Here is a 25,529-nt window from a genome sequence, read left to right on the forward strand (position 1 = left end):
TTTGCTGTTTCGCGCGCTCTTCTTGCAAATACCTATGTGTATATATACATGTACACATACATGCGTATGCATATGTATATATATATATATATATATATATATATATATATATATATATGTATATATAAACGCGTCATAAGTTTATAGGTAAAAAGAAAAAGAAAAAAGACATTCGTACGTCGTCGTATAGCTTATAAAAAAAAGTAATAAGAATTTTATGAAAGCAGTTAAACGATCGAAACAAATGATGTATGTATATGGTTGCACAACGAGTTCCGAAAAAATCAACATTTTCGAGAAATTTTATTTTTTCCATGATCGTACTTCTTCTTCCGTTATGTGTTTATACACATATGTACATACGCACAAAATAAGGACCACATTCATAGATGAATTTTCTTCATGGACAATACATACATACGTACGTGCAATCGTACAAAAAATGAGAATACTCGTAATATCCAGAGTAGTACTTTAGCGTAGCTAAGCTCTAATAATTGATACTTATATGCGATTTGTACATGTTCGATACATAAAGTTACATATTAATATATATTACTCTGTAACACACACACACACACACACACACACACACATATATATATATATATATATATTATATATATATATGTGTATGTGTGTGTGTGTATACGCATATAGGTATGATGTGTTATTTTCTTTTTTGTTTTTCTTCTTTATGCGTAATAGTAGTTAGCTCGCAAAGTGAAAATCTAATATAACACGGATATTAATAATATTAATGTTTGATAAAATTTATAGAGGCACACGGTTAGAGGCATAACTCGAATTTATATACTCTCTTCTCTTAATATGGCAAAAGCTTCGCGTTTAAAGCGACTGTTAATTGTATTACTTTATTATTAACAGTCTCTTGTAATATAACATTAACATTATATGGCACCTATTTATGGAAATGATTGAAAACTTGTTAGAATATCGATACAAGAAACTTTATGTTTGCAAAGATCTTAGATAATATAATGTACGTAAGTAAATAATTATTTGGCATAGCTACACGTCTACGTGGATCGGTCTCGTTCCTTTGTATTGAACATTGAGGAGGGCCGCAAATATTTCCATGTCATTTTGATTAATGGAAAAGTACGTCGTATATTATCTCGCTTTCTTTTTTTTTTCCTTTCTTTTATATTTTTAAGTTAGTACGACATAATGAAAGATCAGCCACGCGTTGAATAAATTCTCGGACAATGCGACAGGGTGCACTCGAAATGCCTTTAAAATGACCAATATAGCGTCGTTAAAAATGACAAATGTCAAAGTGTACATTGGGAGACTCATATATTTAACTATTTTTTCATTGCAAATGAATTCAAACAAAGTGTTTGCCGCAATACGTTTTTTTAGATGACTATACGACGATATGTAAAGGGCGTCGTGTGTCGTCATTTAAAGGGAGAAAGAAAAAAATGTATGCACCGATGCAGTATGTACGATATCAGATTATAATCTACGTGCGACTAACATTTTAAGGCAAGTTGAAGATTGTGAGCGAGATTGCATTTGTATGCAAAATCGTAATCTCCTCGTACGCGATATACCGAAGGCGTTTAAGAGAAATAGAAATTTATACAGATCATAAGATTCCAAACATTACCTATCATATCTCGCGCGAGCTTTATGATACGTTTGATAATTACATAGAAAAAACTCTTCTTTATTATTATTACAAAAGAACAACACTTAGCCCCATTTAGATGGGTTATATCCATAATTTACTTGGCTCAAAAATCAATTTATTTTTATTAAACACACTAAAGTTTAAATTGATCGTATCATATGAAATGGCCGGTGGCATAATGGTATTCCATCGACCATTGCGTATAATTACACGAATGCACGAATACATTTGTGAATGATGTTTTTGAGAATTTACAGTGTAATCGGGTTAGTACGTTATTAAAGATATCACAGAATTGATCGAGTTTAAATGGTCACTGTTGGATACCAGTGTCGTTGTTCGCGTCTAAAATATATCTGCATGGAATAATAATTATTAAACGTTGTTAAGAAATGATGCAGAAAATGCCCGTGAAAGATCCTCATCGCACATTTTCCTATCTACCGAATGAAGAATATATATATATATATATATATATATATATATATATATGTGTGTGTGTGTGTGTGTGTGTGTGTGTGTGTTCGTATTTAACTATTAAGAGGGAGAGGCAAAGTCAATGCGAAAGAAGGCGAAGTGGGATTTCCCGAATCGATAAGTTTTTCTTTTTTTCGAGCGATCCCCATCGATCGATCGAATCTTCTTCAATGACATTTCTTTTTTGCTATTAAAGGACTTTAATGAAAGATCCTGAATGTACGAGTTTGTGCTTTGACAAAAATATATGACTTATATCACATATTTGAATATGTTCTTCGATTATTAACGGCCTTACTGGGTAAGGTAACTTTAGATTTCTACATGGCGTCTCAATATATTTCGCGCGTTTTCTTTTCCAATAGATCTCCGTTCAGAACTCGATCGTCACTGTATGGATCGCCGTCGTTCCGTTCTATTAACCGCCGCGAGTGCTTCCTCGGGCAGACGACCAGGATCTGCCAAAATATCAGTGGCAGTACACAGATACCTTAGGGAGTTGAGAACAGCTGTGAAAGTCATAAATATAAATATAAACGTAATAGATTTGGTGCGCATTTAAGAGTCGCAAAACCACAAACCTGGCCTGAGATCTACGAGCGAGCAATGCTGCTCGACCCATAATATTGTACTTCTGTAGAGGTCCTCGATACTCGCCGTTGATACCGAAGTATTGAAGGATAGCATTAGGGGTTCAAGCAAAATGCTAAACTGTTAAGAGAGAAAATGTTAAGAAAAATATTATCAGAAGAATTATTATAAGAAGAGTTATTTCAAGGATACGATCCAAAATTTCCAATTTTCTCGAGTACGGGTGCGAACGTATTCATCGAACATTTCCTTCATCTTATTGGTTCTGTGTCTCGAGACTGGTGCACCCGTTGCAGGAAGCATGGATTGACAATTACTGCAAGAGCATCGTGCGAGTTAATATAAAATAGAAGAAAAAGGTACAATTTATTTTTCAAGTAGTTCATAAAGGTATGCGTGAATTTGTTGGTCGAACAGATAAAGAAAATTTTTACCTGATAGAAGTATTAAGGCACTCGATCTGATGTCTCAAATTATCCATCTCCTCCTTGAGCTGATTCCTTTCTGCCCTTAATTGTTTAATATAATCTGCTCCTTTTTGTAACATGGCAGCTTTACTCAATTTTGCATTGGGATTTTGATTGAGCTGCGGTATTAAACTGTGAAGCATGTCAAAGCCATTCTTAATATTGTATCTACGCTTTTGTTCGGCATGGATATGGCCGACCCTTCTTTGTTCCTTGTACTGTCCACGTTCCGATTCTCCTTTAACGTAACTTCGCGTTGGCGACAATGGACTACCGATGCTCATTGGACTGTGAAGAGGACTTAGACTCAAAGCTTGAGGACTAGGCGCGTTGGAATGATCCTTGGGCGAGCCAGGACTGTTCTGCGGTGGATGAGTTTGATTGTTCAAGAGAATCTGTTGACTCGATTGTATTCCCTGAAAGAAGGATACACACCCACCCACCCACACACACACACACACACACACAAACATACATGTTGTATCGATCACAATTTTCTCTCTTTCTCTCCCTTTGAACGACCTACCTGTTGTTGTTGTTGTTGTTGTTGTTGTTGTTGTTGTTGGTGCTGCGATGCTTGCATAGAGGAAGTTTGTATAGCTTGAACCGTGACTGGCGTTGCAATGTGATGAGTAGTTGTTACTTGGGTGGCCGAAGCCGTCGGCGGTAAAATAGGTAATATATGCTTAACCGTGCCGGATTGATTATTCGTCGTTGGTATTATTTTTTCGGTCGAGGCGTTCATTGTACATATACCGGACGTATCTGAAATAGGGAAAAGTGAAGAAATTGCAAACAGAGAAAATTCATGTTTACGTACTGTTGGTAAGGAGATGCGCAAGCAAGACATTGTTATTTAAATTTAGAGCAGGGTCGCTAATTGCCGAGGCTAAGGGCAATTGATTCATCCTCGGAGGTATCAAAGAAGAACTGCTCCTAGATCTGTTTCGTGCTTTCATTTGGTACTGAAAAAAAAAAAAAAAAAAAGAAGTATCGTATAAAGTTTACGTTTACGTTTCTCATCGTAACATGTACACGCGACCGGTACGAAACGAACCTTAGGCACCGCAAAGACCTCCTTCTCCGACGTAGTTTGGATCGATTGTGGTACTAATTTTGTCGGTTGCAATGTAAGATCCAATCCGGAAGATCTGCATTGTAAAAGTATAGGCGATTGCGTTGATTGTTGCGTTGGAAGCGATACGACTTGTTGCTGAGCGGGATGATGCGTCTGTCGGTCAGAAAATAAATCGAGCGTGACGTCAATATTATATCGTATTGCAGATAAATTTACGTTACGTAGCGAAACTCATTCGGGGAAGCAGCATGTACGACGTACCTTGAAGTTATTGCCGGTGAATTTACATTGTTGCTGAGTATTAAAGTTTTGACCGATGTTCGATAGCTTGTAACAAGTATTGGGCTGTGGTTGAACGATTTTATAAGGCTTCGTAGACATCGGCGGTGTAGGCGGTAAAGATCTTATGGACCGGTGCTGTTGAGTGCCCGGCAATGCCGCGTTACTTTGCGCAAAGCTTTGCTGCTGGGCCGTTACCAAATTTTGTACCTCGGCGGCCATCGAGGAGATTTGGGTCGCATTGACGACGGAACGATCGTTCAACGTCGCTACCTGTATTCGATTGTCGACGGGAGCGGCCAATTGGACCGTCGCTTGTACTTCCATGGCATAAGAAGATTGCTGCTGGCTCGGCGGCTGCTCGTAGACCGAATTTCGTTGAACCGTTTGTACACTTTGAACGGCCTGCCGATACGCGTCAGCTCGTTGAGATGTCTGTTGGTGGGTCTGTTGTATCACGCGACTTATTCTACCGGAACGACGATTCTCTTGTCGGATCTTTTCACGCGTGGATTGACCATTACTCGTAGTCGTCGTAGTCGTCGTAGTCGTCGCAGTCGTCGTGGTCGTCGTAGTCGTAATCGCCGTCGCAGTCGTCGTCGCCGTCCTCGTCGTTCTCGTCGCCGTCGACCTCTCAAAATTTTCTTCTACGGCAGCCCTGTAATTCATCTCTACGTCCCTATGTTCGAGAAAAGAATAATTTTTCGTAAACCGCTGCGCGGCGTCCGCGCCTTTCGTTCAAGACCGAAAAATGATGATAATAGTAATATAGGGGGAATGCGTTACATGTCATTCCTATAAACGCTGCTAGACTCCGCCTCAGACTGGTTATATATCTTTCCGGTATATTGAAGATTCTGCATGCCGTTTCCCCGTTCCACAGACAAGACTGTCGACGAGCGTTCGTCCTTCGACGTAGCCTCCTCGTTCAGTTCGTTCATCTGATTGATCGGCGTCATCAGATCGATATCGGGATAATTGGCGTTTAAGCTACCACCTCGAAACATGTCCTCCTCTTCCGGTACAGGCGGTAACTTTGAGTTCAAGAATTCTATAAATTTGAGACCCATCGCCGATTAGGATCGCCATTGGTATCGCCAAGATCGAAATAGAGAAAGGTCCATTACCTTGCAAAGGCTCGAGCGTGTCCATAAAATCGTCGAGATTAGGTTGAAGTGGTCCCAAGCTCGGTTGAATGAAATCCGCCAGGCTCGCTCCGCGCGCTGTACGAATAACGACGACGAGAGCATTTAGTATTTTCTTTCCTTATCGCATTTATCTCATTGAATGAAAAACAAAAAAGAAGGGGAGACAGAAGAAAGAAAAGGAAGACGAAAAAAAAGAAAAAAAGAAAAAAGAAAAAAGAAAAAAGAAAAAAAGAAAAAGAAAAGAGTTAAAACTTTTACTATCGAGCGATAGGCAATGTGATAGGTACCGATTTCTCTAGGATCTGGAAAGTATATAGGTTGATTCGAACTAATCGTGGAGAATAGCGTATCCGTCATAAGCTCCATATAGTCTTCGTCAACCATCATACTCTCTCCGCTGTGAGCCCCACCGGTGCTCCCATACGCGTTCGCCGTATTCGTGCCAAAATTTTCCGACGTTTCCATGCCATTGTTCCAATCTAGCGTGTCCATCGATTCCATCTGCAAAAAGATCTGTTGTTTTTAAAGAAACTTTTGCTATTCCTCGTAACGATTATAAGAAAGATTATCGATGGCGACGTACCACCTCGGTACCATCCTTGTTCGTCCAGCCAAGAATTTTGTTTCTGTAGAACATGCGCCATTTCTTATATTCCGCAGTAACCGCAGCAAGTTTTCGCTTCCAGTATTTGCCTTCCAGGACGACCGCCTGATCAGATAAGAATTACAAGAAAGTCTAGTCTCGAGGAAACATAACACGAATAAAGAGATCGTTGAAGATATATGAGAAAAATTATTTATCCTTACCTCCGGCTTATTATGAGTGTCAACGTCCAGGGGCGACGCGAACTGGCACACCAACGTGTTTTGCTTCAGTATAACTGTAGGGGACACGAGGAAAAGTTTCTTAAAGTTAAAGTCGCTTGTGCCTCGAACGAAAAAAACTTGCGTAGAGTACACGATCGTAATGCATAGCTACGACGATCCGAGGGCTTTCCCTCTCCTCTCTTCTATCACGGAGGATGACGACGACGACGACGACGACGACGACGACGACGACGACGACGACGACGACGACGACGACGACGACGACGACGACGACGACGGTGGTGGTGGTTCTTTCAAATGTGGTGGTTCTTTAATACAAATTCGCGTTCGTTCGTCGCCGTTGTTCCGACATCGTGTTCTTTACGTCGACGTATTTTCTGTCAGTACCACGAAATACGCGGGGAGGGGGAAGGGGTTCTTTCTCTCTTAACGTAGTTAGGCAAAGATTTGTTTTTTTCCAATCTTGCTTCATCGATTCTCAAGCTTTTCTCTTTTACCGTTCGACACGTTCGACGTTAACGGGCGAACGAGCGAGGGGGGGGGGGTTGAAGGGAGAGGGGGAGGGGGAGTAAATGCAAGGCGCGCAATTCCACGCTCGCGATAAAGTGGAATATCGGAAATTTATGCGAAACGGCGATCGGCCGCGTCGAACGTAGCCAGGAACGTAGCGCGAAACTCGTTTTTCTCTGACGATTCAAAAATCGTTTTGCTGCTTGTGCGACTACATATGCACATATGTGCGTAGTATAAGTAGAAATGATCGGTGGGAAATATTCGGAGTCATGGAAAGAACGGCAGCCGGGAAAATAATAAGTTTAGAATAAAATTTCAATCTCACTCGAGATCGAAATGATTCTTTTGATCAACGGAAGTGAAAGAAACTTTTCTACTTTTAATATCGTAGAACGGGAGGAAGAATGGAATAAATTATTTGAGGTATCGAAGAGAAGACGCGCGAAGCTCCTTGCAAAATATAATCGAGTAAACGAACTGGTAAGTACTCTAAGGGAAAAATATGAGGAAGAAAGAAACGAAAAAGATATAGGAAAGTATTCCGTCGTCGAGAGAGAGAGAGAGAGAGAGAGAGAGAGAGAGAGAGAGAGACGGCACGCGCGTTATCGAAACGAGAGCGAGCCTTTGGCGAAACTGATATACACCAATAGCTTAACGAAAAAGCTGCCACTATTACGACGGTCGAGCTACTTGTTAGTCTATAGTCGCGCGTCCTTTGCACCGTTCCTCCTTCTCAGCGATTACTCTTTGATAATGGGAGGAGCGGGGAGGATACCTTTATACTCGCATCTCCTCTCCACTCGATCGTGATCCTAATTTATCTCTCGATCGGTTTGCTTTTGCACGAGCAAACGCGAGAAAAGAACGGATATAAAGCGGATACGTTGTCGAGTACGATCGAGTTCTCTTTCGTTATTATTTCCTCACACTGCATGTGCCAGCATCTCCAGATAACGTTGTTCAATCTGATCTTGTCCTTCCATCTCAGTCTGATCCCTTTGAAGCGATTCCATTTGGGCGACGTCAGCTTCTGTCTGGAACAAATTCGAATGCCCTTATGTCATACTGCTATGACGTACTTGGCTCTTTCTTTCTTTATATTTTTCAACGCGTACCATTGCTGCTGAATCGCAATGGGAGTGGAAAGCGATCGATAAAATGGTCGCGCTTATCGCTTTTTACACGGTGAAAAGTTTAACAAAGACCCCGCCCATCCACGTGCATACACATTTCTCTTGTTCGTTCTATCGAGACCGAGAGAGAGAGAGAGAGAGAGAGAGAGAGAGAGAGAGAGAGAGAGAGAGAGAGAGAGAGAGAGAGAGATCGTAGGAAACGCGCGACTATTGTCTAGCCTCGATTACAATTTCCATATGTAATTGATATTTATATATTACAGATATATGTAATTGGTATTATTTTTGATTGGTTCGATTAGCGATGCAACAAAGGGGTTGTCGACAAAAGTTGTTACGAAACGGGCTCCATTGCGAGACGAAAAAGAGGGGAGGGATGAGAAAGCGTCGGCTTAGCTTAGAACGCGAGAAGAAAGAGGGAAAACCGTGCGTTCTCCCGCGGGAGATCGTTCGTTTAATTACGTAAGAAAGAATCGTGGGTGACGATTGAAGAGAGAGGATTATCAAACGCGTTACATAAACGTATTCTATCTCAAGTTGTATTATATTATATCGACGTAGAAAGAGGAAGGAATATAAAAAGGAGGAGGAGCACCGTTGGATCTCGCTCGAAATAATTTCTATATCCCATATTGCGATATTTAAATATTTCGTAAAAAAAAATTACGCATCTACGTAACCATTATCGCGGGTCACATTTTTTTTAACTCTTTGCTATTCGAATTGAATCCGCCATTTCGAGGCAGTGCCTGTCGCGGAAAATACGTAGTTGGATCGCGATCGATTATCGATTGCGAGATGACGATACCGTTTAAAAAAGGAGTAAAAAAAGTCGCGCGATAGGAAGAACGCGCTGTCGTACGAATACGAGGTTATCGCTTACGTAAGGCGTAAGAAGACGTTGAAAATAAGAATCGAGTCAGTGAACCATGTGCAAACATTGAAGTCGTTGAAGAAACTCGGCCAGATCCACGTTCGCGCGAGCTCGTTCGCGCGAGCTCGTTCGCGCTGCGCGAAAAATTGGATTTTCATTAGATTCACTTTGGCATCGGACCTTAATCATTTTGATTTTTCAGCTAACTCGAGCGATTAGATAAGCAAGAAAGAAAGATTAATCGGTAGAGAAACTTGGGCCGATTGCGCTCGACTTGCCGAGATTCGAACCGTTCTTTTCTTTTTCTCGTTGACGGCGAATCTCGTCGATCTCTTTCTCTCTCTCTCTCTCTCTCTCTCGCGCGCGCGAGCGAACGTTCCTACTAGTGGGAACGTTGAAAAACTTTATTTATCTGATAACGCGGTATTTACCAAACGCTGAGATAAATTCGATAAATTTGATAAATTTGTGTGCATTTTAACGAGCATCGCGAGGCTGAAAAGATCCAAGTCCAAGTATCGTTAAAAGAACGTAACACGCTCGATGACCGAGTTTGCCAAGAGATAGAAGCAAGGCCGCGCCCTTTGACAGGGTGCTTCTCTCTCTCTCTCTCTCTCTCTCTCTCGCTCGCTCGCTCGCTAGCTCAGTGTAGTACGGCGGTTTTACGGCCTCCCTTTCATTAATTTCTTTTCTCGTTGACCGACCGCCGCTAACGACAGCATTTGTGCGGTTGCCGGGATTTCGCAGAGCCCCACGCTCTCGAAACAACATCCCCGCCGATCGTAAGGTGGGAGGGAGGAAGAGAGAGAGAGTAGAAGCGTAGTTCTTCTTTGGACCTTGATCCAACGCGTTCGCGATCGGCGAAGCGAGAAGGCTCACCTGTAGGCCAAGGACATGCACTGAAAGAGCTTGTTCAAGGACGTCTCGATGCTGAGCTGCTGTTGAGAATTCGGTTTGTCGTCGAGAATATCACCGTCGACAAACTTTTTTAGGGAAAAACCGACCGGCGTCATGATCGCCAATTTTCCATTTTCCTCGTCCGGAACGGGAACGGCGAGCTCGTCCTCGTCGTCCTGAGCCTCCGCCTCGAAATCAGAAACCATGAAATGACCAGAGTGTATCGTCTCTTTCGAGTCTCGTTCCACGGTTTTCCTCGTTTTATCGTTAGGGACAGCCTCCTTCCCACCTGCGGATCGTCCGAAGGCACCGACGATGCCCTGGCTCGACGTCATCATCGTCGAGGGCTTCCTGTAGATCAATCCGGCCTGCATCCTTCTCCTTTATGCTCGCCGTATGTCGCGTTTACCTGTATTTCACTTATTTTTATTGAACATTCTTTTCGAAGGCGTTCGATCGAGTCACTACTTAAATTTACACATTTATTCCCAAGTGGCTATTTTTTTCGTCCGATCGTTTTGCTTTTTTAAACTCTTTTAATCCGAGTTTGTCCCAAGAATTTATGCTAAAGACGAATATGACGCGTAGACACGCGAGACCGGTACGTGTTTACGAAAAAATGAAGCTATTGCGGGCGGCCGCGAAGGTCTTTCTTAACGAGAGAACTCTCTCGCTAAGAGAAATTTTCTATCTCTTATCGTACACGCGGCCCGCGACGAATAATTCGCGCGCCAAATATTTTTTCCGACCACGTTGGCTCGTACAAAGTATTTCTTCTAGTACTAACTTATCTACGAACGGCGCAACGATCGTTCCGACGATTTAACATCGAAATTGCCGCTAGTAGAGTCGCATCGTTCATACTCGCGCGCGCGTTATATATGACACTTTCGCAAGAACGTGCCTTTATTCTACCGAAGGATTAAAAACGAAGCGATAACTTTTCTTTATCGGTATAATAAAAATGAGCTCGTACTGAGGGTCGCTTTAATAATTATTCATCTCATTATTTATCTCGAAAGAAATTTTTCTCCTTTTCATAACGGACGAATTCCGCCTTATTCCCTAACCCATTGCGAGAGCCATAAGAACCATCGCTCGAATGGATCGCGATATATATTTGATAATGATCACGGAAGTTTTCCATCGAAAACCAAGCGAATCGATTCTTTCGCACAGCCGCGTTAGATAAATTTAGCAATCACGAAATCCTACGAGTCAACGACTCTTTCGACCTTTTTTAAAACCTCCAGCGGGAAAAAAGTTCTCTTTTCTCATGCGTCGTATTGTTCGAGCTTCGCGTTACGATCTTTGTCGCCTCGACGAACCAAACGGCGGAATAATAATAATAATAATAATAATAATAATAATAATAATAATAATAATAATAATAATAATAAGAGTGTAAATCGCGATAAAGTGTGATTATCGATTCTGATCCGACGAATAGATTTTATCTGTTCATCGTTAAATTTGCATTAAGCGGTATGCGGATCCTCGAACGGAGGAAGTAAAGATTAAAGGATGATAGGCGCGCAAACGTCCGGTGTGTAACCGGGCTTAAAAAATAAAGAGCCAAAGAGCTTGAAAGAGCTTGAAAGAGCTTAGAGAGAGAGAGAGAGAGAGAGAGACGTTCGTAGCCACGATCGCACACTCTTATGCAATCGTCGCTGCAACTCGAGCAAACATTCGGCTTCGCCCACACGTACGTTCGTTACGCTTGCTCTTCTCTCTTCTTCCTCTTCTTTCAATGATAATACACGATCGTGAAAATCCCCCTGTCACGGATAATCTTTAATTCTCCTTTTTGATTTTATCAGAAAACGATATTGCTCGTAAACTACATTCTTTTATCCGGTTATAATCCTTTGTAATCCTTTTTTTTTAGCAAATAATTACAACTTTTACAATGAAAAAAGTCTGAGGCTTCGCACGTAGAAAATACTATATTAGTAAATATTAACAAAGTCTTTTCGAAGCAATCTGCATAATTTTTTCCCTCGATGCTAAATGGTGCTTATAGTGAAATTAATACAAATTTTATAAAAAAGAAAAACATTCCGTTTATTAACCTTAGGAATATAAAGGATGGACTATTTAATTAATTTAATTTAACTAAACGTTAATCCCATAAATGGTTCCGTTAAACTGTCTCACTTATTCAATCGATAAGTCATGTCGCATTCATTACAAATACCTTCCATTTATTCTACGATCCTAGTTTACATAAAAAGTTAAGAAAGATGAACTCTTTCTCAGTGTCATGAAATAATCATGCTTGCCGCTATTACAATCGTTATCATTTTCTTGTCTCAACTGACCGACAAAAAATCCATACGTGCCATCTGACAGTTGTTTACTACGATGAAATCTCAAATCAACGAGCTGTTACAAAACAACTTGTTAAAAAGTTACAAGATTCCTCTATGTTTCTGAAGTCTCTCTCTCTCTCTCTCTCTCTCTCTCTCTTTTTCTCTTTCTCTCTCTCTCTCCCTCTCTCTCTCTTTTGTTGTACGCGCTATTTGTGACTTTAAAATAGGCTCTTCTTCTCAGATAATAAATGTACATGTCGATTGTGAACGCGCGAGGAAAGCAAACGTTATCTAGAAACAGGAACGAAAAAGCGGAAAAGAGAGGGAGAAAGATAAGGAGGCCGATATACCAGTCTATTTCTTCGTGAAAGAACGTATCATAGCCACTTGGTAGAAAAGAGAATTCGTTCGATATCTCTTTTTTTCTCTTCGATTCGAGATATACACGTTTATCCTCGATCGAACGTACTCTTGCTTTCCTTTTTATTGTCTTCTATATCGACTCACCTCTTCTTTTCTTTCTCTATCGACACTTCGCTGCGCCACTCTTTTTTTTATCGCGTCTCTTTTCGATGATAACAACAACAACAACAACAACAACACAACAACAATAAAACAACAACACAACAACAACACAAGAATAAGAAGAAGGAGGAGGAGGAGGAGGAGGAGGAGAAGAAGGGAGAGAGGACGTTGGAAGGGGAGAAAGGAAAGAAGGAAAGATCGTGGAAGAAAGATAAAAGTATGAAATCACTGATCGATCGAAAGCACGCACTTCCAAACGAAAAAGTAGCAATCACTCGCCGTCAGGCTGGGCCGCGAGGCACCGCGCCCGGACGAGGTCCGTACGCGTTACTACACGGGACACGCACGCTCATATTGCTTAACGTGACGCCATTTGCAATTCGCCAACAGCGTCGTCGACCATCAACAGTAGGACTGATAGTCTAGTCGATGGTGACAGAGGGCTCTGGGAGGTGTGGAAGGTGGGGAGAGGGGACGGCGACGAGAGGTACGCTCTTTGCGTTGCAGGAACGCGATGCGCGCACATCCTCCTTCTTATTGGCCGAACGTCGCGAACTCTATCGGACGTTGCTTGAATATCACTTTGAACGTCAAACGTGCCTTTTTCAAATCTCTCCGCCATCGAGTTCGAAATACTTGGATACTTATTTTTTTCTCTCTTTCTTTTTCTACGTAATTAAACTACTCGACTTACTTATTTCTAATAATTAATTTTTATAGACAAATTAGAAATATAAAATTAAACTCAAAGTGAGTTTGATTATGCTTGTCCTTAAAAGTTTTCGTCCCAATCTGAAAAATCCAATGGCGCCAACTCGCGATCGATCGGATATCTCTCGAAATTCCTTCTATCAAGATGATGTTTCACCTACGAATGAAAATAACCAATTAACCAGGTAATCTTTGAGACAAGAATTATTCGAAACTTTGACGAAATCCTCATAGGATCGCTCATATCGAAATTACCGTAGGTTTGATGGGCGAGGATATGGACAGATTTTGTAACGATCTCCAATTTAAATCCTTGAACCATCTGTAACATTTGTATTTTAGTCATTTAGATAAATTTCCTTACGTGCGTGTGTGCGTTTGCATATATATATATATATATATATATATATATATATATATATATACAGGCGCGCGCACACACGCACGTACGTACGTATACAGGCAGATATTTAGAGACAAACCCGCGCTTACCTGTGATGACGAACATCCGCGACACCGTTTCGCAAGTAACCGAGTCTTTTCGTAGGATCTGCCTCGAGCAAACGTTGAATAATATCTTTGGCTGAATGGGAGAGTATCTTTGGCATTTCGACCGTCTCAATACCCGCGATGATATTGTTACCCACGTCGACTTCGTTGATACCTTGAAACGGAGTCCAACCTAGCAACAGCTCGTAAATGACAATGCCCAATGACCAATAATCGGCAGCCCTTTGAAAGATGCACAAACAATATACATGAATGGAACATATATTTTCTATATAGCGTCGTAGATCGATCGACGTACGGCTACCGACCTATTGTATCCCAAACTCTGAATGACTTCCGGAGCTAAATACTCGAGAGTACCGACGTACGTCATAGTCTTGTAAGGGCCAATGAACTTGCTCGATCCAAGGTCGGTCTAAGCGCGACAGATATAACGGGGATTTAGCCGAAGGAAATTCGATCGAAAGACAGAGAGAGAGAGAGAGAGAGAGAGAGAGAGAGAGAGAGAGAGAGAGAGAGAGAGAGAGAGAGAGAGAGAGAGAGAGAGAGAGAGAGAAAGAGAAAGAGAACTTACGAGTTTCACATAGCCGTTCTGGTCGATCAATATGTTCTCGGGTTTGAGATCTCTATAAATGATGCCGAGCGAGTGTAAGTGATGGATGCCCTCGACGATGCAACCGACGATAAACTTGACTTCGGAAGATGGGAAACGAACTTTTCTCTGCAATGCCGTTCGCAAATCCCCGCCGAGGCAGACCTCCATAAGGAAATAAAGATATCTCTTGTCTTTGAACGTTCGTAACAATCTGCAAAAATGGACGATCAACAGTTTTCTCTTCTTTTCGCCAACGTAGTACGTAGGTACGTAATATATATATATATATATATATATATATATATATATACAATATATACAATATATACAATATATATATATATATTGTATATTTTAGGGGAGAAAATAAAAGAATATATAAATATATCGTCCAATTATATAGGTACTTTTAATTAATTATTGATATTAATAAGGTACCTGCAGATAAAAGGAGAACTGCAAGCCATCAGGCTGTACTTTTCATTGTAGATCAACTTTTGCAACTTCATTTTCGTGATCATGCTCTTCCTAACTTTTTTCCTAGCAAAACTAATACAAGGCAATGACGTGATGGTCACCAATTCTACCCTACCATAACCACCTTTACCGATCGTACCCTCGACTTCCATATCGGCCAGGGACAAATTCTGAAATTCCTCCTTCCAATTGTCGTTAACGATCGGCCTTCTCTTTATCTCCCATATCTTGTTCTTGATCGATTCTAATCCGCCGAGATAATCGATGAACGATCTAAAATTGTCTGCTCCTTCATAAATCCGTACGGAATAAAAAAATCCTGCGTAGCGACGTTATAACTTTCGATTCAAACTTACTGCCTATCGATGGTGTAACATTCGGCGCCAGGCGGCAGGGCTATCGCGTTTGCCTGTCTACGACATTTGTCCCCATAAAGCGCCTTCTCTCCAAAATAATCACCCTTCTCGAGGATGATAAGCTCGTCGTCGGCCCCGTACGATTTCTTCTTGGTGATCTTTATATTGCCACAATTAACTATGTAAAACTTGTCGCCTGGGTCGCCTTCGGAAAAAATATGGGTATTGCCTCGAAAGAATTCCTGCGAATAGACATCGTGATAATCGAAAAAATGAAAAGTTAATGATCGTTATTTTTGAAGACTTTTCGATTCGTCGACTTACAACGATTATCAGATCGGACATCTTTGAAAGCACTTCCTCCGGCAGCTCTTTCAGAATCTCGATCTGCCGAAGCATTTGAATATTGTATTCCGTGGATTCCCTCATGGACGCCGACATTATAGCGTGAAAGCTCTTTCTATCGAGTACCCATACTTTCCCATTCGTTTGTACTGGAGAAACATTATGACGAACGGTCTAATTAACGATGTAATTAATTAATCGACGATAAAAAGAATGAACGGGTACCATCAATAGAGCACAATCTTCTCATATTGTAGAGCAAGGCGAGTTCACCGAAGGCGACTCCGATTCCGAATCTTCCGTAATACGTTTTTCCCACGTAAATTTCAAAATTGCCACTTTCCGATACGTACAGATGTGACCCTGAAAATTCATTTTGATTCGTATTGACGAGCGAGCCCATAGGCGTGCATCTCTCCGTCGTCTCCTCGCGACGATCTCACCTTTTTCGCCTTCTTGAATGAGCCTCGTATTAGCTAAGACCTCTCGCGGTTGCATCGCGGACGTGAGCTGCTCGATTTCGGCTTTTTTTAGATTCCCGAGAAATTTATTTTCCGAAATTGCGCGCTTTATCAGCTCCCTCGAACTGCGGAGGAAACAACGAAAGAAGAAAAAAAAAAAAGGAAAAAGATGACAGGGTAAAAGTTGGAGTACTCGTATACAATGCGACATATCCGACGAGATCGGCCAATAAATAGAAAAGGAAAAAGAAAAGTTACCGTGAATTTTTCTCGTAGATCGGTATTGCCGTTTTCATTTCTTCGAGCTCACCGACAACGGCATGTTTCCGCACATTGGTCGTCTCCCGATAGCAATCCTCGTTGGTGCCATCCTGACCGCTTGTCATCTTGCTCGGCTGTTTATCTTTTAGTAGTTTCGCCGCAAAACTACTTCGGAAGCTCTTCAAAGGCATCCTTGAAGCCCCTTTAGAAATCGACTCTCGTCAGAAACTTCTCGTTGGTTGACTAAGAGAACCAACTTGGCCTGTCTTCCTTCTTTATCGAACGATTAAAAATTAATTTCCCAGAGAAATTCGTCTATCTCCCTTCGCCTATTATCCTTTATTATAAATTTCTAAGAAAAACCATAAAGGAAAACCATAAAGAAGTAAAAGATAAAAGTAAAAGAAGAAAAATGTTGCGTCGAGGGCAACGGTAGCGCGAGCGCGTGTTCGCGCGTGCGCGCTACGAAATATTTAGACGAAGAACGATGGCAGGATTTCCGAGGTCAAAAGTTGTCCTCGATCAAAATTACCTTTAGTATTTCGATCGCGGTATCTCAGCGAGATATCAGGCTCGACTGATCGATTCCGTTAGTGTCCCTGCGCATAGATCTTATCAATCGAGGATAACGCTCTCGGTTGGACTGGTTCATTGAAAAAACTAAAGACAGATAAACCATACGCGTTTGCTCTTTCAACGTTTAATTCGTTGACATATTATTTGATTGGGAAAAAAGCTCTTTGTTTCCGCGGCGATAAAGAGTCCGATAACAATTACGTCGACTACGACGACGCAAAAACTTTGATCGATGCTTGCCAATAAAAATACTACAACTACTCGTACTATCTACTTTCTTATATCGTAGGAATTAGGTTTATGAAAACGCACGAATATATTAATGAAATTCTTTATTGAAAAACGTTAATATTCTGATGGACATCTACAGATGACGTAGTCATCTCGAAAAATCTCGAAGTTTACGACATTATATTTTATTCAAACGGAGAATATCGTTCTCAAAAGTAACGTTACAATATCTCTAATTGTTCAATGTTAATTTTATATTTACGCCTTATGCTTGTCAACGGAGAAGAATCATTTGAAAAGTGTAGTAGGATTGTTTGAGGAAAGCCTTTCAATTATATATATATATATATTTCAAGCGTTCTATTGTGGAAAAGCCAATAGAACGGATATCGTAATCAAGATAATCCTTATCGCTTATCTAGGATTTTTCTCTCTCTCTCTCTCTCTCTCTCTCTCTCTCTCCCTCTCTCTCTCTCTCTACGCCTTCTTCCCCAAAAAAAGAACGCGTTTACATCGTGTGTCATTTATAATTTTATCGTCTTAGATTAATATCTCTTATCGAGGAACGCGCGCCATTACAATACAAAAGAGTCTCTTTCAACGATCGAGGCAAAAGAAATATATTCTTCCTTCCGATCAAAAGTCCTTGTCCCAACCTGAAAATTCGTCTGGCGGAATATCTCGCTCTGGAGGATATCTTTCAAAGTTTCGCGTGTCGATGCGGTTTCGTACCTAACAATAGAAAAGAATGAAAATAATGCTAAATGAAAAGCGTAATGTCGTGAGAACAATTAGAAAGGAAAAGGAGAAAGATTTACCGTCGGCACTATAGGAGCAGGTAAGGCTAATCGCTGAAGAGCTTGCCAATTAAATCCGGAGAACCATCTGAAATAAAACGACGATAATGAATATCGGTCGAATGGGAGAGATGGATATATCGCTTACTTGTGATCGCGTATATCCTGTATGCCGTTTCTTTGATAGCCCAATCTCTCGGAAGCGGAATGCCGTAGAAGCTTCTTAATAAATTGATTGGCATGTTTGTTAATGATGCTCGGTATACCGACGACCTCGATCCCCTTGAGAATCTTGTTGTATGTCGTCATGTGATCGGCCGCACGGAAGGGTGGTTTGCCGACGAGAAGCTCATGCGTCAGGATGCCAAGTGCCCAATAATCCACCGCCCTTTGAGCAACGTTATTTCCTTCGTTAAGCTCGGCCAACGCGAGAGAGAGAGAGAGAGAGAGAGAGAGAGAGAGAGAGAGAGAGAGAGAGAGAGAATTGTACCTGTCGTGTCCCTTGTTCAATATTATTTCCGGAGCAACGTACTCGGGCGTACCTGCAAAGGTCCACGTCTTGGCAGGACCAATCTTTTTGCTGAATCCAAAATCAACCTGCGACGAATAGGATATATAAATATGGATAAACAAGTAAATGAGCGCGGGCTAAATTGGCACTTTAAGTTCATTTACCAGCTTGAGATAGCCACGAGAATCGAGCATTAGATTTTCCGGCTTGAGATCACGATAAACGATGTTCAAGGAGTGAAGATGATCTAGAGCCTCGACGACGCAACCTACCATGAACTGTGCCGTGGAGTCGTCGAACAATCGTCTCTTTTGTAGAGTCGTCCATACGTCACCACCCAGACAGATTTCCATAAGGAAGTAGACGTATTTGGAGTCCTTGTACGTTTGATAAAGTCTAACGGACGAACGAAGGGAAAAAGATAGGTGGATCGATTCGAAGTGTTAGGAGTTAAGCGGCGATGACGTACTTGCATATGAATGGCGAATCGCAGGCTTGCATAATGTGCTTCTCGTTGAGAACGTGCTCTTGTTGTTGCTGATCGACCATAACCTTTTTCTTGAGCTTCTTCAGGGCAAAACTTTTGTCGGGATCGGACTTTAACGTTACCAATTCGACGCGTCCGAAGCCGCCAACGCCGAGCGTGCCTCTCGTTTCGAGATCGAACAACGTCAAATTCGAATACTCGTTCGTCCACTTTTTTGGCGTCAGCGAGCACTTTTGTTTCTCGTACTCGTCGAGCCAATCCTTGTTGCGAATCTCCTCGAGGCTGCCCAGATAATCGAGGAAAGATCTGTTCAAGTAAAGGATAAGATTCGAGGAGAGATTACAAGAGGATGGTCGAAGATGATGATACATTATCCGTCAATGGGAAGATACTAACGATCCGTCGAGAGTAAGGCACTCGACGCCAGGTGCAAGGGCGATCGCGTTCGCGTGCCGACGGTGCTCTCCCTCATCGTCGTAAAGAGCCTTCTCCCCAAAGTATTGCCCTTTGCCGAGTACCACAAGCTCCTCCTCGTCGCCGTACTCGGTGTCCTTTGTTATTCTTACGTTTCCGCCGCTAATTATAAAGAACTTGTCGCCCTTTTCACCCTGCCGAAGGATTTTTGCGCCAGCCGGGAAGAATTCCTAAGAGCAAGCCCTTTGATAGTGATATCCCGAGCTATCGTTATTGCACAAAGTAAAAAGACGTTACCACTCTTATGAGATCTGAGATCTTTGAAAGTATCTGATCCTTTGGTTCTGGAAGCTTTTGAAGAACGGAGACTCGCTGTAGGAAGCGGATGTTGCCCTCTAGCCGATCTTGGGCGCTCCTCATCATCACCATTAGAAAGACCGATCTGTCCAGTACCCATACCTTACCGGACTTCTTAACTGCTCGCAAACGAAAGAGAAACGTAAACGTACGTCGTACGGCTCGTTCAACGCCGAATAACGTAACGATAACAAAGCTTTGCGAGAAGTATAATATAATAATAACAACAACGATGGCACCCACGTAATCGTTAATTCTCACGTATAATCGCGACGTAAGCCGTACATCACAATGAGCTTAAGTCATCGGCTTTACCTCCGATCGAACGAAGCCTCTTCGTATTGTAAAGCAAGGCTATTTCTCCGAATGCGACGCCAGGGCCAAAGGTTCGTTGAAACTTGCTACCTTGGTATATGTCGAACTCCCCTTCCGCCGACACGTACAAATGAGATCCTGAAAAGGAAAAGGAAAAAAAGAAAAAAAAATAAGAAAAAAAAATCAAAGCCAAAGTTGACGAATATCAATGATATCCCACCTATATCTCCTTCGCGAATAACCATCGTATTGGGTGGGAACTGTTTTGGATACATAGCCGCGACGAGAGACTCTACCTGACTGTTCTCGAGATTACCAAGAAACTCGTTCTCCAAAATGGCGCGCTTTATCTGTCTCGCGCTCCTATTTCAAAGAGATCCCAATACTAAATAAATACCATCCCGTAGGAATAATGAAGAACAATAACAAGTTGGAAGGGAGAGGATACCTGGCGTCCTTTTCGTGAATAGGTATAGGCGCCGCCGAGGTAGGCGGCGTAGGAGTCCTCCCGATTACGCCGCCACGGGGATTAGCCGGTTTTACCTCCTCGTATCCGTCATCCTGCTCGGATCTCTCCTCGTGAGTCTCCAAATTCTCTCGATGACTCTGCACCCGGGAAGGTTCACTTGCTCGACTTTTACTCGTCGATGCCGAGCAAACCGATCCGTTAGACGAGATGGCATTTGGAAGTGGACGTATCTGTCGGAGGGACGTATCAAGGATTACGTGACGAAACGTGATAAAAAAAGAAAAAAGGAGGCGCCTTCTACTTACGACGCCATAAGTCAGATCCGGCTCGCCCGATTGCTTGTAACTGGTAGCGATGGGACTCCTCGTGCTTCCATTCTAGCGCATTGCCGGACAAATAGAAAAATTAGATGCGTAACGATAAGCCACCGTGCTCGTGGTCAAGGTACTTTTAATCCTCGGCTAGACGGCCGATAATTTCTTTGCTTCTACGTACGTAGACGTACATACGTACGTATCTCGGATTGGGGATTAATTACTCACCACGACGACGCTCGATACGCTCGTTCCGCCATCGTGCTCGTGTTTGTGCGTAAAGTTGATGCTGCCACGCTGACTGAGAATACTCGCTCTTGGAAAGCACGAGAACCTCATCATGTTTTTCTCATCCAACACATTTCTCAAAGAAAAAAATCTCTTCAGCCCTGAAATCACGAGTATTCGTTTATTTCACGCGCGATCTAGAACCGACCGCGATAGTCCGCTTGTCAGCGACCGACTGAAACCCATCGAGCTCATATTCCTTTATCTATTCTTCGTTAGCACACTTTAGCTACGTTCGCGTTCGCTCGTGGTACTCGAGGAGGAGGCGGAAGAGGAGGAGGAGGACGAGGAGGCGGAGGAGAAGGAGGACGACGACAGAGGAACAGGAACGATCGAGCTAGCTCCAACGAAGGGCTATGAAATTTTTACTTGCTATGTCGTTCTTCGAGGCAATCCACGTGCCGTGCGATCGCCTCGAACGATCACATGATTGTGCTAACGACGTTTAGTACCCGTTCGTATAAAGATTCGTCGTTTTAACGTATTAACGCCTTCTCGCCTGATACGAGACTATTTCTTTCTCGACCTTGACACTTGGCCTTTCGAAGCCATCATCCCTATATAACGAGATTCTTTTTATAAAAATTACCTAAACCCTGACGTAACCCTTTTGCCGAGTTAATAACGCTTTGTGTATCATTTGTCGTTCTCGAGATACACTCGATCGGCTCGGATATCTAATCGGTAGGTACACGCTTGTATTACACGCCTAGAAAGAGAGAGAGAGAGAGAGAGAGAGAGAGAGAGAGAGAGAGAGAGAGAGAGAGAAAAGTAACTCTTGTCTTTCTCTTCGGCGATAGTTAAATAGTTTTGCACATGTTAGAGAAACCGAACGCTTAACCAAAGTCACGCGCTTCTCTTATTTCTCTTTTATATATAGAGATATTTATATATCTCTTTTTTCCGTCCTTGCCTTTTCGCAAAGCTTGCGCTATTTATTATTTATTACCACTAGAGATAAACTTAATTACCCGTAAATGGAATTTATCGCGGTACCGCAATATCGCGCGCATTCTCTTCGGGGAATTATGCAGGGCTCTCGCGTTACACATCCTTCATAGTAACGATTAATGGCCAATTACATTGATGTTTCCCTACATTGGAAATGTACCCAATCGACAAAAGAGGTAACCCTTTACATATCCCCTTTCTCTTTTTTCTTCTTTCCTTTGAATTTCTTCGCCTTTCATCGTTCGACGCGATCAAAACGCAACGAGCTGTAACGTAAAAGTAAAGCGAAGCAAGCAAGGTCGGCAGCACCGAGCTTATTATATCGGACGACGATAACGATATTTGATTAAGCGTGAAAGCCGCACGGTCATGCCGAAATGCTGATCGTATCGCGATATCTACTGATTATGCCACGTATTAATTGCAACCAAAAATTCGTTCAAATACGACGAGAACGCCTATGAATTATTCGTCGCTTCGCTAGTTCTTTACGAGGAAAATTATTTACCCGCGGAGCGCCGCGCTGCGGAAAATTAGCGCGGTGACGCGACGATTTTCAGAATTTATCGCGATAAGCTGCGCTCTTTATTCGTCGTCGCAAAAACATCTTCCTTTTGCCTCGGAAGCTTCGATCTTTGAGTCGGAGAGCCTCAATGTTTGTTCTCTTTCGATCGTCTCTTCGTCGAAAGAATAAAACGAAGGGAGGGAGGGAGAGAGAGAGAGAGAGAGAGAGAGAGAGAGAGAGAGAGAGAGAGAGAGAGAGAGAGAGAGAGAGAGAGAGAGAGAGAAACAATACGATTTTTGCCGCGCGTTGCAACCAATCGCGACACAATGGCCTGCGGCAGATCTTTATATTTTTCTTTTTCTTCTTTTTCCTTTTATTTTTTTTCTCCTTTTTTTACATAACACGGAAGACACGTTTTCGTTTCGAAGCGCGGAAAAACGACGGAGCGATATTTCGCAATGTCTTTCTGTTGCACAACGATCCCGATGGCGTCATTTTTAACAACGAAAGAAAAGAAATGCGAGAAAAATGGAAACGACCGATCGAACGATCTAACGGTCGGTCGGATCCTTCCTTCGACTTTCTTCCTCGTTTTGCTTTTCGTTCGTTCGCTCGTTTACGCTCCCTTATCGCTTTTTGATGTATTCCTATCCGACGACTATCGGGGCTCTCTTTGGATAAGGATCTATCGAGAATCGAATAATTCGTCATCATCGACACGATATACTAATATTTTTTTCTTCGGACAAAATCCGTTAACTTGAAGCTTAGCGCGAGCGAAGCACACGTCGCGTTACGCTTCGAGAACGGGGATCTTTCCGAGGAAATTAAAAGAGGGAGCGAGCGAGAGAGCGAACGAGAGAGAGAGAGAGAGAGAGATCAACGAACGAGAAGTATCAAAGGAAAATTGATTCCCCTTCTCCCTTTTATATGACCCTTTTTTTCGCTCGTTCTTCTCCCGCTGTACCGCTCGAATTCGTGTGTTCTACTGATGTACCAAGTTCGACAAAGACACAAAAATCTTATCTAACCGATAACGAGAAGACGCAGTGTCAACAGGTAGGTATGTACGCGCGCCTATCAGAGAATCTTATCTAACGAGTCTATTCTCTCTTTTCCATTAACGAGTTCTACTACAAATTACTTTTCTGTGCTTTACGTTCTCGCGCACACGTTTTATTTTATTTCATTTTGTTTTTTCTTTCTTTATCTTTTTATTTTTTTTTTTTATCGTTCTCCCTCAACCCATAATAGATACGTTAGCGCGAGGGAGCGGACATTTCGAATTCAATAATTTCGTAAGAATCGGTTGGACCATTTTTACTCGTTTCGTCGCGTTTACACATTTACTTATCTTTACCTCTGCGTGTCTTTCCGAGTAATTAAATGACCTCGTTCTGGTGACACTTAAGCAAACACTCGCAATCGGTGGTATGTTTTTAATAATCTGACGCGCGCGCAACGCCGTTTAAATATTTTCGAATCGCAAGGCCCCGAATCAAAAACGGCCCTTATTTTAAAATCAACATCGGAACGAGTCAAAATATCGTTGCGTTATGTAAAAGTTGCAGGAATCTGGCATCGATCCTAATATGATCGATCCGAAAGCGAATTAATTGAGAAAGCAAACGATTCTTTTTTATCCCCTCTTTGTTCTCTCTTTCTCTCGTCGATCTTTCATTTTTTCTTCTCGCTCGGTAGCATCGCTCGCGATAAGATCCTCGATCGGAAGAAAATACTCACTTTTTCCAATCGTAACCGTCACTTTGTCGTCCTCCTCGAAGATTCTTCGAATATCTTCATGCTCGATACTTTTCTTCGTTTACTTTGTTATTTTTTCTTAACCAAATATCCGGACAAAAGAGTAACGATTTCGTAGATTTCGTAGCTTTTAATGGGAAAACGAATGACTAACGCGATCGAAATTGGACTAATAATTGGAGGAATGTGCATTAACATCGTAGGCGCGCACGCGTCGCCTTTATCGCCTCGGCCTTCCTTCGATGTGATTCAATTCGAGAAACAGTTCTTGCGGATTATTCATCGGATCTCGCGAGGTAGCCCACATAGGTAGGTAGCCGTCTATGACCAGAGAGCTTCGATTATTTGGATATTTTCAAAAACGAGGGTAGAAAGAAAAGGCAGATAGATAGATAGATAGACAGATAGATAGATAGATAGATAGATAGATAGATAGAGAGAGAGAGAGAGAGAGAGAGAAAAGGAGCAAAAAAATAAAAAAGAAGAAAATGGCTATGGTCGACGGAAGAAGACGTGGTCGACAGGCAGCGTGTGCTATCGACGGCCCGGTCACGAAGCTACTAAGGTGAAAATACAGAAAGAGAAGAGGGAGTTTTTCGTGGCGTCTCTGGCAACATCGATACGGTCGGCTGGCTGGCTGGCCACCCGACCAGCCTCGACCCTGATGATGCGCTATCGACGATTATCGGTTCGCGTATACACATGCGAGTACAATGTTTACAATGTCATCTGTATATGTAATACTTGCAATTATCTCGTACATAAATATACGCAGCCGTATAAAGTTCCTCGGAGAAAGTCTGAAATCAATTAATTACTTATTTTTCATTTTACATATGCATCTATTCTCTTCTATCTTATCCTATTTTGTATCCTTGCGAAAATGTTTGAGTGGATATATATTCGATAAACGACGAAACGAATCTCCGTTCGTCGTTTCTGCGTCGATGGACAAGTGGTAGAAGAGGATTATTTTTTATTTGAAAAATATTTAATAATAAACATTGACAATATACAGAGAAAATACGCCATAAGAAGTCGCTATGGGAGTAATA

At 42.0% G+C, this 25,529-nt stretch overlaps 3 protein-coding genes across 13 annotated transcripts; all 3 read right to left on the reverse strand.

The window, feature by feature from the left end:
* Positions 1-78: 78 nt before the first annotated feature.
* Positions 79-12,905, reverse strand: Mondo (MLX interacting protein mondo). Of its 10 annotated transcripts, none has more exons than XM_085656614.1 (16): positions 12,765-12,905; positions 9,928-10,354; positions 7,969-8,075; positions 6,508-6,581; positions 6,284-6,409; positions 5,988-6,201; positions 5,680-5,775; positions 5,339-5,603; positions 4,535-5,210; positions 4,253-4,426; positions 4,016-4,160; positions 3,722-3,960; positions 3,163-3,611; positions 2,921-3,044; positions 2,719-2,848; positions 79-2,627 (listed from the first exon to the last, which is right to left on the reverse strand). In XM_085656614.1, exons 2-16 carry the CDS (start codon positions 10,317-10,319, stop codon positions 2,470-2,472), a joined length of 3,369 nt encoding a protein of 1,122 aa, XP_085512740.1. In that variant the 5' UTR covers positions 10,320-10,354; positions 12,765-12,905; the 3' UTR covers positions 79-2,469. The 10 variants fall into 10 exon arrangements, with proteins under 10 accessions (XP_085512740.1, XP_085512743.1, XP_085512739.1 ...); XM_085656617.1 differs by having other exon boundaries at positions 3,163-3,558; positions 3,732-3,960; positions 4,535-5,231; XM_085656613.1 differs by having other exon boundaries at positions 3,163-3,612; positions 3,732-3,960; positions 4,535-5,231.
* Positions 12,906-13,508: 603 nt separating this feature from the next.
* LOC118447167 (cGMP-dependent protein kinase, isozyme 1) lies at positions 13,509-17,149 on the reverse strand. 2 transcript variants are annotated; one of them, XM_035878743.2, is made up of 12 exons: positions 17,031-17,145; positions 16,496-16,850; positions 16,220-16,362; positions 16,002-16,139; positions 15,756-15,925; positions 15,432-15,673; positions 15,037-15,348; positions 14,578-14,809; positions 14,312-14,418; positions 13,986-14,225; positions 13,749-13,815; positions 13,509-13,650 (listed from the first exon to the last, which is right to left on the reverse strand). In XM_035878743.2, exons 2-12 carry the CDS (start codon positions 16,687-16,689, stop codon positions 13,555-13,557), a joined length of 1,941 nt encoding a protein of 646 aa, XP_035734636.2. In that variant the 5' UTR covers positions 16,690-16,850; positions 17,031-17,145; the 3' UTR covers positions 13,509-13,554. The 2 variants fall into 2 exon arrangements, with proteins under 2 accessions (XP_035734636.2, XP_035734637.1); XM_035878744.2 differs by lacking the exon at positions 15,037-15,348 and having other exon boundaries at positions 17,031-17,149.
* Positions 17,150-17,424: 275 nt separating this feature from the next.
* Positions 17,425-25,030, reverse strand: LOC118447166 (cGMP-dependent protein kinase, isozyme 1-like). Its single transcript, XM_035878741.2, has 14 exons — positions 24,457-25,030; positions 21,198-21,358; positions 20,961-21,032; positions 20,635-20,885; positions 20,407-20,549; positions 20,187-20,324; positions 19,812-19,990; positions 19,497-19,744; positions 19,083-19,406; positions 18,778-19,009; positions 18,593-18,699; positions 18,251-18,490; positions 18,124-18,190; positions 17,425-18,037 (listed from the first exon to the last, which is right to left on the reverse strand). Exons 2-14 carry the CDS (start codon positions 21,309-21,311, stop codon positions 17,942-17,944), a joined length of 2,211 nt encoding a protein of 736 aa, XP_035734634.1. The 5' UTR covers positions 21,312-21,358; positions 24,457-25,030; the 3' UTR covers positions 17,425-17,941.
* Positions 25,031-25,529: the final 499 nt, after the last annotated feature.

This window comes from Vespa mandarinia, chromosome 4 (assembly GCF_050613455.1).
Source record: "Vespa mandarinia isolate Hongniang chromosome 4, ASM5061345v1, whole genome shotgun sequence".
Lineage (NCBI taxonomy): Eukaryota > Metazoa > Arthropoda > Insecta > Hymenoptera > Vespidae > Vespa > Vespa mandarinia.